This window comes from Carassius auratus, chromosome 6 (genome assembly GCF_003368295.1).
Source record: "Carassius auratus strain Wakin chromosome 6, ASM336829v1, whole genome shotgun sequence".
In the NCBI taxonomy this organism is placed as follows: Eukaryota; Metazoa; Chordata; class Actinopteri; order Cypriniformes; family Cyprinidae; genus Carassius; species Carassius auratus.
Genome location: NC_039248.1, coordinates 18,280,043 through 18,293,581, shown reverse-complemented (window position 1 = coordinate 18,293,581; position 13,539 = coordinate 18,280,043). Strand labels below are relative to the sequence as shown.

Sequence of the window (13,539 nt, the reverse complement as noted above, 5' to 3'; positions counted from 1 at the left end):
AGACAAGATTGATTTTTAGCACATTTACAATATTTGAAGTCGAGCACACAATTTTTAGGTTCTGGACATTGTTTTATGTGCTCAAAGTATGTAAATTGCAAATTAGAAATAAATAAGTTAAAACTTTAAACATTTTTACATTGTATGATGAAGAGCTTCAACATGTGATGCCCTATTTCCAGTGATGCATGTTCTTGTGATTTGCATGCTGTTTAGGAGGGCGTCAGGTTTTTTGTGGTCGACTGCCGTCCTGCTGAGCAGTACAATGCTGGTCACCTCTCCACTGCCTTTCACCTGGACTCTGACCTGGTAAGAATTTTTGCAAGCATTTGTTCATAATCGTTCTAATTAGGGATGTCAAATTTCGATTATTTCCATGATCGATCGTCGTTTAAATTAACGATCAATTAATCGATTAATCGTTAACCATAATACTGCAAAATGCGTCTATTGCAGGCACGCAGTCAGCGGTATGACAGGATGTGCAAAAGCCACACACACACACAAAACGCTTTCTCACTTGAATTAAAGAGGTTTTAGTCTGAATAAAATGCTAGTAGCAGGATTATAAAATGAATAGATGCGATTATGATCATTTGATAAAATGAAGAGAGCGCGCCATACTTTTGAGGTCATTTTACTTTGTTGACAGTTTCCAATCCCGCACGGAGAACGCTGAACGCGCCTCTTTAAATGGTTTTGTGGTGCTCGTTGTTGTATTTTAAAGCACAATTGCAATGTTTTCAACTGACATTATTGTATAAAATTATCCGAAATGTGGAGCGCGTGTGACTGCGCTGCACATTAAGTGAACTACATCGGCGCTGCTGCACCAAAACACAGTTGCTCACATTAATTTGATCCTGCTGGATTCTGTCCTAGAAAATGTCAGATTTTTAAAAATCCGGCATACAGCGCATTAGATCGTGACAGTGCATGCGTGCAGACGAGGATGAGCGAGCGCGGCTTTGGCTAGATTTATTTGGAGGTTATTGCTCATGTCTCATTCGGCACAAATCGAAATGTTTCCATATTCGCAATGTATTTGAATGTTAAACTATTATTTATAATGTAAACTAGGCTTGTACTTAACACGCATTCGCATATAGACGGAAGAGATGATCCTCTTCATATGAGCAAAAACGTCCTTGGCATAACAGCAGAGTGGACCGGTATACTACGGTCTATTTAAACTGACCAGTGTAACCTTTTAATGTTTAGTTGACATTTTATTTTGATAATGAACAGACTGCGATGTAAGTTTGAATCGCTAGAATATACGTGTGCAGCAGGCTCCGGGGCGATCGAAACAGCTGAGACATTAAAAAAAATATATATTTTCCGCAAAAGTGTTTACTTTCATTTGTGCACACTCACAATAAAAACAGAAGATTTGTGCTCTTGTAAAATAAAGCAAACAAACAGAATGCGTTGTCATCCTTTTTTTTTTTTTTTTGTGTGAACTTATGGAGCGCCCACACTTCTGTTTTAAATCCGTTAATCTTAATTAGCCTATTTAAGTCGGATATATTTCGCATAGCCTATTTAAAAAAAAAAAAAAAAAAAACATGAAAACAAATTGTTATTTTTATGTTGGGCCTATTACTTAGTAGGCTATAAATTTTCCTTAAAGCATCCCATTTTGTCCCAGGGCTTAGAACCTGTGCCCTAGTCAGGTCCATGCAGAAACTTGTGAACGATGCTCGGCGTCATCGTTTAGTGACAGCAGTGAATGCTCCAGGAATGTGTCGGTCACAGCGCCTATTAATCGCTGTTTTGAATCCAGCAATTATTTATTTAGAAATGATAAGATCTGATTATGACAAGTGTGGTATAAAAGCTTTGTTTATTAGAGGAATAATAGGTTAACTGGAAAATGTTAGATCGCGACCATGCTTTTGGACCCCATAGTCTTCATTTACGCGGCTTTGTTCTGGTTTGCTGGTTGGTCACGAATTTCCACAAATTCAGTATATTTAGGCATTGTTTCTTTTCCTAAATCTTCATAGTCTAACCCTCTAATTTCCCAGGTTTATTTTATTATCTTTCGCTTTTAATAACTGTTTTCGCATCTCTTACTGTGGTAAACATGGGAAGGGAAATTAAAGATTTCATGAATTAAGAATTCGTTCGATTTATTAATTTGTTCCCTTATTTCACTTAAATCATGGGTTATTTAGGGAACAAAATTAATGAAACATGGGCAATTGCCACATTAATAATTCGTAGGAATGAATTAACAAGTTGTAGGAATGAATAGACTACCTGTCCTGTCACTGTGTCCCGCAGCCCTGCAAAGCGCACGATATAAAACAGTTATCTGATGAAATGATTAGTAACTACATTTCTATTGCATTTAATGTTGAAGAACTTTTATGTTGTTTCTATTTTAATGTACTTTAAAGTTTAAATCACATTAAAAGCTTAATTTGTACATTGTGAATGAATGATGATGCTTTTATATATCGTCACCGTCACTCACAGCCGCTCGCACGTGTTGAGTGCGCATGAGCCGCACGCAGCCCAACATTGAATCGGTTAACCGACCATCGATAGCCTTAATCGATTGCATCTCTTATCGACAATTAATCGATCATCGATTAATCGTTGACATCCCTAGTTCTAATAGAGATTGATTTCCTTTGGATCCACTTTTTTTTTTCCTCAAAAATATTTTTTTAATATGTGTAGCTGCCTCATTGAGTAATCGCACACAGCTCTGTGCACCTTTGTCCTTGACCCATAAAATTGTAATGATATGGTCTTGATTCACAGATGCTTCATAATCCCTCTGAGTTTGCCCTGTCAGTGAAGTCTCTTCTGGAGGCACAGAAGCAGTCTCTAGAATCAGGCTCTGTGGCAAGCGGAGAGCATCTGTGCTTCATGGGCAGTGGACGTGAAGAAGAGGACATGTACATGAACATGGTGCTTGCCCACTTTCTACAGGTCAGAACTGCATCTGCTGCTACATATTGTATTGTGCGAATTATTATTGAAAGCATTTCACAGCTGTTAAGAACGTACGTGGTAAATCTAATAGTTTTTTGTTGTTTTTTTGGTCTAGAAAAATAAAGAGTTTGTGAGCATAGCAAAAGGTGGATTTATGGGTAAGTTCTATTTTCAGTTGCAACATTAATAACAATTTATCATCTATGCATTACTTAAAATATTTGAGACAAAATGCAATCAATCAAATATTAATAATGAAATAAATGTAATCTATTCAGATACAAAAAAAAATAATGTGATCAGCAGGTTTACATGGTGACAGCAGCAGTTAAATTTTGCTGATGAAACTGAAACCATTTAATTTGTCTTTAATGCTTAGCATTGCAGCAGCATCTGGCAGATATTAATGTTGAAGGGCCGGATAATGTTTATGTTCACTGGATTGTGAGCACCTCAGGATCCCACAGCAGCCTCAGCTCAGCGGACGTGAGTTCTTAGTGTGTGTTTGTGTGTGTGTTTGTGTGTGTGTTTGTGTGTGTGTGTGTGTGTGTGTGTGTGTGTGATGCACTTTACATGATGTACTAAGAGTACTACTCAGCATGTAACCTTCAAACCCTCAATCATTTTTAATAGAGGTTCTGTGGGTCTTTTTACAGTTTTTTTTTAATTGGAGCAGAAAGTCTTACATTAGTAAAAAAAAAAAAAAAAAAAAACATTTATTCCGTATATGCTTAAAACTAAAACAAATGTCTATCAAATGGATATATGAAAACTTTACTTTTCTGTAAAATGAAATAAAAAGTAAAAGAAATAGGTTGAAAATAGTATTTTTATTTTAATAGACATTTACATTCAGATAACATACTGATGCATTGTTCTCTTCAATTGATTCCTTAAATTTTTGTTCACCTAAAAAGGTCTTAAAAAGTTATGAAAGTCTCAAATTTACCTTCATAAAACACTGTTTTAAGTGTATTTTTGGGCACCTCTCTGAAACATTATCCACCTTATTTTTAATGTGAGAACAGTGCCGTTTTTTTTTTTCTTGAATGTGCAAGGGGTCCGTTGTCGTTTACTTACAGTATTTCTAATATTGAACATTGTATTATATTGTAGCTTATTGGTTTGTTGTACTTGATTCTTCTAGTTCTTTACCTGTAGTGGATAATGAAGTCTTGCTCGTTTACAGGAAATATCTTATGCCTTTGAAAAATAAAGTGGACACACATTTCTATATTTCTTACGTTTAGTTAGTGCCATCTTGTGGACATTATTAGTAAAGCAAGCCATTAAATGCTTTAACTTACATTGAGATAAGCAAAGACCTCTTTAGTTTGGATTAATTAACTTCCAAGGTTAATTCAGCCCCTCTCTCATATTGGTACAGGGGGAACTGAACGGCACAGATGGAAAAGGAGTTAAATCGCTTGTCAACAAAATGACCTTTGCACTCAAGTCAAAGTCAGTTAATGTAAAAGAGAAGGTGATCAGCTTCATTGAAAACACTTCCACGCCAGTGGAGAGGTGAGCATCTTTAATTTTCTTTGCACCGGACAGGCATTCTTTCACTTTTTTTTTTTTTTTCCAGATAAGTCTTCAATTAATTAAAAGAACATTTGAGGGCTGTTTAATTTAAAATCAGGGAGCAGTTGCAAAAACTTAGCCTCTAAACTGTCTTCTCTCCCCACACTTTTATTATTATTATTTTTTTTAAATATATACGATGTAGAGGAATTTATTGACAATAATTGATTCTCTGACGACTTTGTTTTATTCATCCTCCCGACCTATGCCCTGTTATTTCACACTAGAATGTCTTTCAATCTACCCTGGCCAGACAAGGGAATACTGGATCGGTAAGACTTCATTAATGTTTGTCTTTGCCCCTCCAGCGTGCATCCAGTTTCTGTAACATGCCCTCTCAAGGTGGCGCTGTCAGCTTTAGCTCATTTAAAACCCTTATTAAATGGCACACTCATGTATGCTCTAACACCATATGCATCTGCATCACCTGCATCTATAGTACAAATATCCTTTTCATTCTTTTGAATTTCCGGTTTCCTGCTAAAATTCTCCTGAGAATACCGTCAGAGAAGAGTAACATTCTAGAAATTTCTACTTTGTCATCCACTGCCAGACACTCACATGCATGTGTAGTATAATTCACAAACACCACTCAGAATGGTAGAAGCTGTTAACCACAGGCCTTGTCACTTTCTGATAGTGTCGGCTGTTTTGCCCTATAAACATTTAGAGGCCACTTTGCGCCTTTCTTTGTTTTACACCAGCAGTTTCTATCTCCGCAGTCTGAAATCTGATCTCTGCTGTCTGGGTCCTCTTATTAACTTGTGTGGAGAGAGACCACAGTCCTTAATTGTTTTCATACAAATTTGATCACAGCTGTGGAGGACTGGGGCAGTTTTGATTTAAATGTTAAAGTAAAATGAACATTCACTTTTGTGAAGTGCCTGGCCTCCCACAATTTGATTCTCATGTCTGGTAAAATGCAAACTTGTTAACATGCCTTTCTTCCAACTAACAGAACTCACCTTTCTGATCCTAGAGGATACCTCATCTTACTGCTATGCTCTTAGAATGCCTGTATTAAGACAAGGAAAACAGGAAAAATACCTTTATTCTTCTAGTGGGTCTTTTAAGTGCATATGTTACTTCTTCTCTTATATCCTTCAGGCACATAAGCAGCAGTGATCGAGTGGGGAAGCCATACAGGGGTGTGAAGCCTGTCTTCAGCATTGGTGATGAGGAAGAGTATGATACAGGTAAATACACCTATTTAAATTGCGGCATTTTTACCAGCCTGGAGAACTCAACTTGCAATTTCCTTCAAATTTAGCTTTTGCACACTTGCACCAGTGGTGTTATTGTTATCTATAACTTTTTTTTTTGGTAATTGAAATTAAGCTGTAATATAAATATTAGATGAAAAACTTAAACTTGCGAAACTTAAGATAATAAATAGAAATGTTGCTGTGGCAAATAACAGAAATAAGTTGAAGTAGTAAACTATGGTGAAGCTAAGAAGAAAAATAAAAGACAGAATCAGATTTAAAAAAATAATAATAATTTTAAAAATCTGAACGAATACTACATAATAACTGCTAAAATAACACTGATCTGAACAAGTTAATCAAGGTCTTCAGGGTTTAGGTGCAGAAGCAAGTTTGAGTATCCTTGTCTGATACAATTAAGATAATTTACCCAAACACTTCTGTTTAATTTGTCCACTTCTGTTTACATTTATTTTAGAATTTTGTTATTGTGATGTTTTTTTCGAATCCCATGTACTATATTCATATAACCAGATATTTAGATATTCAGCATTGGTATACTCCATCTCATCTTTGTCTCCGTGTTTTTATGGTATGCTTATCTTATTTCCTTCCCTCTTTTCAGATGAGGTTGACAGCTCATCAATATCAGATGATGACAGGAAAGAGATTGTCAATATTCAGACTTGGATCAACAAACCAGATGTGAAGCACCATATTCCATGCAATGAAGTTAAGGAGACTGGACACATGTTCCAAAGGTGAAGCACCAGTTTAAATATTATCTGTGTAATCAAGTCGATGATATTGCTGCAAGTTAAGCATCCCCAATTAAGCAAGTCAGTGGTGATAATGGCAAGGAACCAAAACTCCATCAGTGACAGAATGGAGAAAAAAACAGGATAGAAACCAGGTTCAGTCGCGGGGCCAGTTCTCCTCCAACCATACGTTGCAGGTATATCCATGCTGCTGCAAAGTTAGATTGTGCAGTGTACCTGTCTGAACATACATCATGGAATTAGCCCTCCAAGAATTCCACTGAAGTCAAAATTGTCAAAATATAAGCTTAAATGGTGGTGGTGGGTAATTCTATTGGTTTATCTTCCACAGCCATCTGCTGATCACTGCAACACACATGTACTGTTTGAGAGAGATCGCTGCCCGAAAAGGTTTCGCTTACATCCAATCCAGGCAGGCCTTAAACTCTGTGGTGAAGATCACCTCCAAGAAGAAGCATCCAGAACTTATCACTTTTAAGTTTGGCAACAACAATGCTGCAGGAGTGGAGATAGTGGCTGTGGAGAGGTATTGTAAATCTCATCAGGACACCATTGTGTTTTTTTTTTTTTTTTTTGAAGTCTCTGTATAAAATAGTCTCTGTATAAAATAACCAGTGTTATTTTAGTATCAAATAAATTTGCTCTTGATTTATACATTTCGGTTGTCATTTAAATTTGTTTTTACAAGGTTCGCATTAGTGAGCATTAGTCAATGCATTAACATTAACTATGAGTAATACATTAGTTATAGTATTAAGTAATTTTCATTTGTTTGTATTAGTTAATAAAAATAGAACTGTTAATTATTAGTTCATGCTAGCTCAGGTTCATTAAATAATTTTAACTCCACAATTGTAAATATAACATTTCTTTTTTTGTGTTCATATTTTTTTGGTTTGTTTTTGTTGTTGTCTAGAAATGGCTTAATTAATAAATGCTGTAGAAGTATTTTCATTGTTTGTTTTGACTAATGTTGAGAACCAATAGAACGCTAATGTAAAGTGTTAAACATTGTATCAAGTGCTTGTAATTTTTTCAATGCACAAAATAATTTAAAAGTTTAACCCTAAATTGCAAAAAGCTTAACCGTATAAACAGATATTTGGACTTTCGATTAAAAAAACTCTAAATGAAACTCCCTTGATTTGTTCAATTTTAAAATGATAATGCTTTAGACATCCTTACTTCTTACTTACTTGTAATAGTATTGTGTTAGTTAACTTTATTCTGATATTTCTTGTTTTCTTTTCTGAAGGTATTTAATCCCAAATGCTGGTGATGCCACTAAAGTCATCAAACAGCAAATTATGAAAGTTTTGGATGCTATGGAGAGCTCTTAATGAAAGAGACATCAGAGATGCGGCACTCTGGTCATCCAGGAGACCACCACAGCTCCAACCAAAACCCACTGAAGGGGAAGGAGGGAGTAGAGCATTCCCATACTGTTTTTCGTCATCATCCCCCCAGCTCCTCTCTGGGCAACTCTGACGTAGTTTTGTCATGACTCTTTTGGGACGTTGCCATCGTGATTGACAGGAGTTCTAAAACTTTGGGCTTGGAGATGTCAGTATGAGAAATGGTTATTTTGTTAATTTTGCTTTGTGATTATGATTTCTGTTTTGAGAAACTGACCTAATTAAGCAAGTTCGATTTATTATCTCTGTCAAGCCTTACTGAGCTATAACTTTTTATGAGTCAAACAGCTCCTCCTGGATGAGAATATGGTTTTGGAACCTCAGTCAAGGAACTTCATTTCTCTTTATCTGCTTCAGTGTTTGAAGTCACTAATTCTTTAGCCATTTAAAGATGTAAACATCATATATTGCTGCATACATATGTAACTGAGAAGAGTGTGGTGCATTTATCAGAGCAGTGTTTTTACAGTAAACCCGATTCACCAGGAGCCACATCACAGGCATTGATTTCATTTTCATATTTGAAAATATGAAACGGGGTGCTGTTTGCACATGTGGTTACACCAGTGTGACACAACTCTGCTCTTCTCTGTGCTGATTCACTAAAACTCCCTGAAATTATAAAAAATTGTTGTCAGTTTCTGGTTCCATAAAATTTTTTGTGATCGCAGCTTTAAAGATTAAAGGGAACTGGTCTGTGAGACGGTTAAATGTTCAATGGGTCTTCTCTAAGCAGTGGCCAAGTTTACCAGATAATATATTAAGAACTTGAATATTTTGGATGCCTACCAGCTTCTGCTGGGAATAGTTATCGAGTAATACATGTATTAAGGTTCAAGCATTTAGGAAAAAATGGCTTCTGGATTTACATTTATACACAAGTCAAGTGAATGTAAGGAAACCTAAAACTAAGATTAAGGGAGGGCGATGCATAAAATTTTTGAAACTAGTCCTGTCAGTTTGTCACACTATGCAAGTTCTAAAAATTACATTTGAGTGTCTAATAAGGTTTCCTCATGTCCACAACATGAAAGGCTATTCAGAGGATCATGTTTCCAATGTTTAACTTTTTAACCTTTGTTGCGGTCTGTTAAACTAAACCACAGAACACTATTGATATCTCAAATTTAAATAAATCAAACTGAGGTCCACCATGTCTGACTGTTCTGTATAATAAAATTATTGTTTTTGTACAACAATACAATCAGTGTTACATGTGTTTTATTTTGTTTATATCAAAATAAGTACATTGCTAAATATTTACAATAATTCCTTAATAGTTTGATAAAGAATTGTTTACGCAGTTGTCACATGAAAGTGGAATAAAAAAAAAAAAATCTGTACAATATTGCCACAACAGGCTAATAAGTATCAAGTGAAGTGGAAATTTGTTTTAAAAAAATACTGAAGCTACATTACATTGGCAGTGTATCAATGTAAGTCACCTTTATACTTTTAGAGGCCAGCAAATGTCTACGCATTATTACAGCTGTCAGAAGCATTCAATACTTACACACTGCAACGTAATAGTATCAGAGTGTTTGCAACTCAAATAAAAGATACAAAAAAGGAGTTACAGTATTACATGAAGGCTACATGACAACAATCTCATCAGTCTTACACCATGGATGAATAACACTTTCTGTGAGAATAAAGAAAAGAACCATGTGCGATTTGAAATACATACAATCAATGATGACATACGTCAACATAAAAAACATTGTTCAACCGCAAGGAATGATCGTCACAAAAAAATACAATTAACACTAAAGCTCTTGCTCGGAGGAAAAATATTTTTTTATATATATATACAAAAACAAACAAACAAACAAAAACTAAACAAAAACATACCTTTGGCCATGTAACAAGAAAGAAACCCCAAAAGTTCAGTGTGTATTTTGAAAGTAGTAACAATATGTTAGCATTTCTTAAGTGCTGTGTCTCAAGAAACAGTATAAAAAATAAAACGACAATTTAGCAAAGCACCATTTCCCCTCAGCTACAGCTGTTTGCGTTCAATAAAGGGGCTTGAAATGACAACCAGAGCTAAATCCACCAGAAGAAAAATGAAACCATAAAGGACTTTAAGTGCATTTTATCTGCCCATTTAAGTTTAAGTGAACTAGACTGTGGCTCACAGTTTTTTTTTTTTTTTAATCATCACTTGCAGAGGAAAACTGTGAAACGATCTGGACCAACACCAAGTGTGTTAATAAAAAACAGCGCATAAGTGTGTGTGTTCAGTAAATGTGCACTGTTGACACTGTATGTACGTGTATTATTGTGAACTGTGATGCACTACATTCATTCTCCCTCCTCCTTGATGCGCTGTTGCTTGTTGCGGCGAGAATCTGGAGCCAGGTCAAAAGAGAAATCGGTCCAGTCGTCTCGTGGAGGAAATGAAATGGTCTGACGAAGAGTGAAACGCACTGCATCGATCACACGCTCGCCTCTGGCTTCGGTAGAGCCCACACTGACGGTGGATGTCCCACTAGAGGTGCGCAAGATGTGGGGAGGTGGAGAAAACTCCATGGTCTGTCGATACTCCATGATTCCTTTCCAGATGATGTGCTGGAAGTCTGTGGGAATCTTCAGCCTGGACAAGTCCTGTGGATAGATATACCACAGAGCTCATGAATACAGTAGCAACTGCTCTGATCTCTCCGTCAACCCAGACACACCGCATTGCATATTTTGATATGGATCCCCTGCAGTGAATGGGTGCCATTAGAATGAGTGTTCAAAATTATCCACACAACTCCAGTTGACAAAATAAGGTTTTGTGAAGGGAAAAGCTATTGTATGTAAAAAGAATATATTATATTAAAAATTATTATATTATTATTATAAAATTATTATATTATAATCCTTTATGAAAACACATATCCCCTGTTGTCCTATCAAAATACAGCAAAATATTTGTTAGGAACTATTTTTGATATTATCTGATTTAGACAATGCATGATCTTTGCATATTTCTCTCCTGATTCAGGAGATATTTTTCTCTCTGTTTACAGCAATAATATGGATAGAGTTTTGGATTTATTACAAACATGCAGCTTTTCAGATCACCAGATGTGAGTAGTGTTGTGGACTATTTTGATGTTTTTATCAGCTGTATTGAACTGCTATTCTGATGGCACCCATTAACTGCAGAGGATCCACTTGATAAGCAAATTTCTAAATTTCTCAAAATCAGTTGCAATAAAGAAGAAAAACCTCTTATACATCTTGGATGGCATGAGGGTGTCAGTTTTCAGCTGATTCTCATTTTTTCATCAACTATACCTGTTAACATGCTAAATATTTTTTCCCCAAATATAAACAGATATGAAACACATGAAGGAGAAAGGCAAATTCCTCACCTCTAAGTTGTAGTTCTCAATTTGGTAAATATTGGTCAGTCCTTGGGCTGTGAAATAATCCAAACAGGCTGAGCAGCCCAGCCTCAACAGGAAACTGAAATTGACAGATATTAAGCTTTAAAACATGATTACAGTAATGCTATTACACTTTCACCTGTGAGCCATTTCAGAGAGACTTACTGTAAGTGTATTTGTGTACCTGGAAATGCTGTTGTCCATGGGGTAGGGAGGCGGAGGTGTGCAGTGAGAGGGTACCATTTGTAACTGAGGCTGCAGAGGGTTGGTGGGGCTCAGAGCACTCATGTCCGTGTTCATGCCCATCATGGGAGGGGTCACTGAAGGGAGGGGAAAGGGTTGAGACTGTAATAAACCTCAAAAGAAGGGAAATAAAATGGTAACACTTTACAATAAGTTTCATTGTATTAACGTCAGTTAATGCATTAGGTATCAGGAACAAATCATAAAATAAACTTACAGCATAATACTTGTTCATTGTAATTTGTACAATCTATAACGAAAAAAGCATGAGAAAAACAATGAAGAATACACTGCCAGTCAAAAGTTTGGGCATTTATTTATTTGTATTATGTCTCTAATATATACCAATACTGCATTTATTTAATCAAAAAAGCTGCTTTCTGTTATAATATTTAATATAAAATGTAATTATTTCTGTGGTAGCAAAGCTGACTTTTAGCAGTCATTACCCCAGTTTTCAGGGTTACATTATTCCTAAGAAATCATTCTAATATGCGGATTTGGTGCTTAAGATGCATTTCTATCAGTGATGAAAACAGTTGCTGCTTAATATTTTTGGGGAAAACGTTATGCATTATCATTCAGATATTTGGGTTGAGCAAAATATTTACAGTTAAAACCGTTTTTGTGTTTAAATATTGCAATATTTCACAATATATTATTAAGTAAATGCTGGATTAGTCAGGATAAGAAACTAATTTCAAAAACATAAAACATACAGTATATATCTTAATGATTCAAAACTTCTGACTAATATGGAAAAAAGTATAATTCATTGTTTATTCATGATACCAAATGCATTACCTAATGTTTATCCCTATTGTAACGTTACCAATAATATAAAATCATGCAATATTTTCTGTCCCCATCATGCCCACATTTATCATAGCCTATATATTATGCACACACACACACACACACACACACACACACACACACGCTTCTTAAAATGTCAAGTCTTTGACTGAACTGGACTGAAATAACAAACACCTGAGGGGGGCACTAAATATGGATTAGGTAATCTCAGAACATGTGAAACCCGAGGCACATTTCACACAGTAGTAGGCCAAAGGAGAATGCTTATTTGTCATGTGTAAGTACATTTTGACAGTGCCAAAGTGTGCCGAAGGGAAGGCAGACTGTCCCACAAAGATTTAGTTCAATTTTAAAAGGGAACTCTGTCAGATTGACATTGAGAACTGAGTGTTTCTCAAGCCCAGACAGGATATTCTTCACTAGGGAGAAAGGGTTCACTTTCATCCTGCAAAGATCTTTTGTTAGCCCTAACCTACACTGACACATTTGTAGACAAACTATGATATATATATATATATATATATATATATATATATATATATATATATATATATATATATATATATATATATATATATATATATATATATATTCAATTATTAATGATTTTATAGAAGCCTTACTGTCAGTTAGTCCTCCAGCCATGCTGGATGGGGTGAGTGTGTTGCGTTGTTGGGGATTGATGAGCTGACTGACTGATGGAAGTTTGTTCTTACAGAGGGTAGGTGAGCTGGAACCAAAGGAAGGCTGGGGTGGCAGAGAGCTCCTGAGGGAGAGAAGATGATACAGGTTCTGTATTACTAAAGCCGAGTCTCTTGCTTAAGCTTACACATGGATATTACAGAAAATGTGCATCCCTGCAATTATTAAATGCTTCATATTAATGTTTTGGACATTGTGGATGGCCTAAACGGTGGAGAAGTGCAGAACTTGTCTGTGTTGTTCTGTAATTCTTAGCAAAGAGGTATAAACATACATATGCTTTAAAGTAACATTGAGAGGAAACTAAATTCATATACATGTTTAGTCCTTTATGGGTCAGTTGTGGGCTAATGGTTAGGAAGTTTGACTCCTAACTCTGAGGTTGTGGGTTCGAGTCTTGGGCCGGCAATACCACGACTGAAGTGCCCTTGAGCAAAGCACCAAACTCCCTACTGCACAACATTAA

At 35.8% G+C, this 13,539-nt stretch overlaps 2 protein-coding genes across 22 annotated transcripts in view; one reads left to right on the top strand and one right to left on the bottom strand.

Annotated features, from left to right (window-relative positions):
• Positions 1–9,133, top strand: part of LOC113099086 (TBC1 domain family member 23-like) — a 35,551-nt gene extending 26,418 nt beyond the window's left edge. Inside the window, exons 10-19 of one of the 2 annotated variants that reach the window (XM_026264166.1) lie at positions 217–309; positions 2,776–2,946; positions 3,065–3,107; positions 3,329–3,435; positions 4,337–4,473; positions 4,761–4,805; positions 5,641–5,729; positions 6,364–6,499; positions 6,849–7,043; positions 7,773–9,133. In XM_026264166.1, the coding sequence (XP_026119951.1) occupies positions 217–309; positions 2,776–2,946; positions 3,065–3,107; positions 3,329–3,435; positions 4,337–4,473; positions 4,761–4,805; positions 5,641–5,729; positions 6,364–6,499; positions 6,849–7,043; positions 7,773–7,857 (1,101 nt within the window). In that variant the 3' untranslated portion in view covers positions 7,858–9,133. The remainder of the gene's footprint in view (positions 1–216; positions 310–2,775; positions 2,947–3,064; positions 3,108–3,328; positions 3,436–4,336; positions 4,474–4,760; positions 4,806–5,640; positions 5,730–6,363; positions 6,500–6,848; positions 7,044–7,772) is intronic. The other variant, XM_026264172.1, reaches the window with a different exon arrangement.
• Positions 9,134–9,136: 3 nt separating this feature from the next.
• Positions 9,137–13,539, bottom strand: part of LOC113099097 (tumor protein 63-like) — a 44,641-nt gene continuing 40,238 nt past the window's right edge. For 6 of the 20 annotated variants that reach the window (XM_026264178.1, XM_026264185.1, XM_026264261.1 and 3 more), the window contains 5 exons: positions 12,995–13,137; positions 11,773–11,805; positions 11,497–11,668; positions 11,298–11,391; positions 9,137–10,539 (listed from right to left, as the gene is read on the bottom strand). In XM_026264178.1, coding sequence (XP_026119963.1) covers positions 10,237–10,539; positions 11,298–11,391; positions 11,497–11,668; positions 11,773–11,805; positions 12,995–13,137 — 745 coding nt within the window. In that variant the 3' untranslated portion in view covers positions 9,137–10,236. Of the gene's footprint in view, positions 10,540–11,297; positions 11,392–11,477; positions 11,669–11,772; positions 11,806–12,994; positions 13,138–13,539 lie in introns of all 20 variants that reach the window. The other 14 variants (XM_026264202.1, XM_026264208.1, XM_026264253.1 and 11 more) reach the window with 9 other exon arrangements.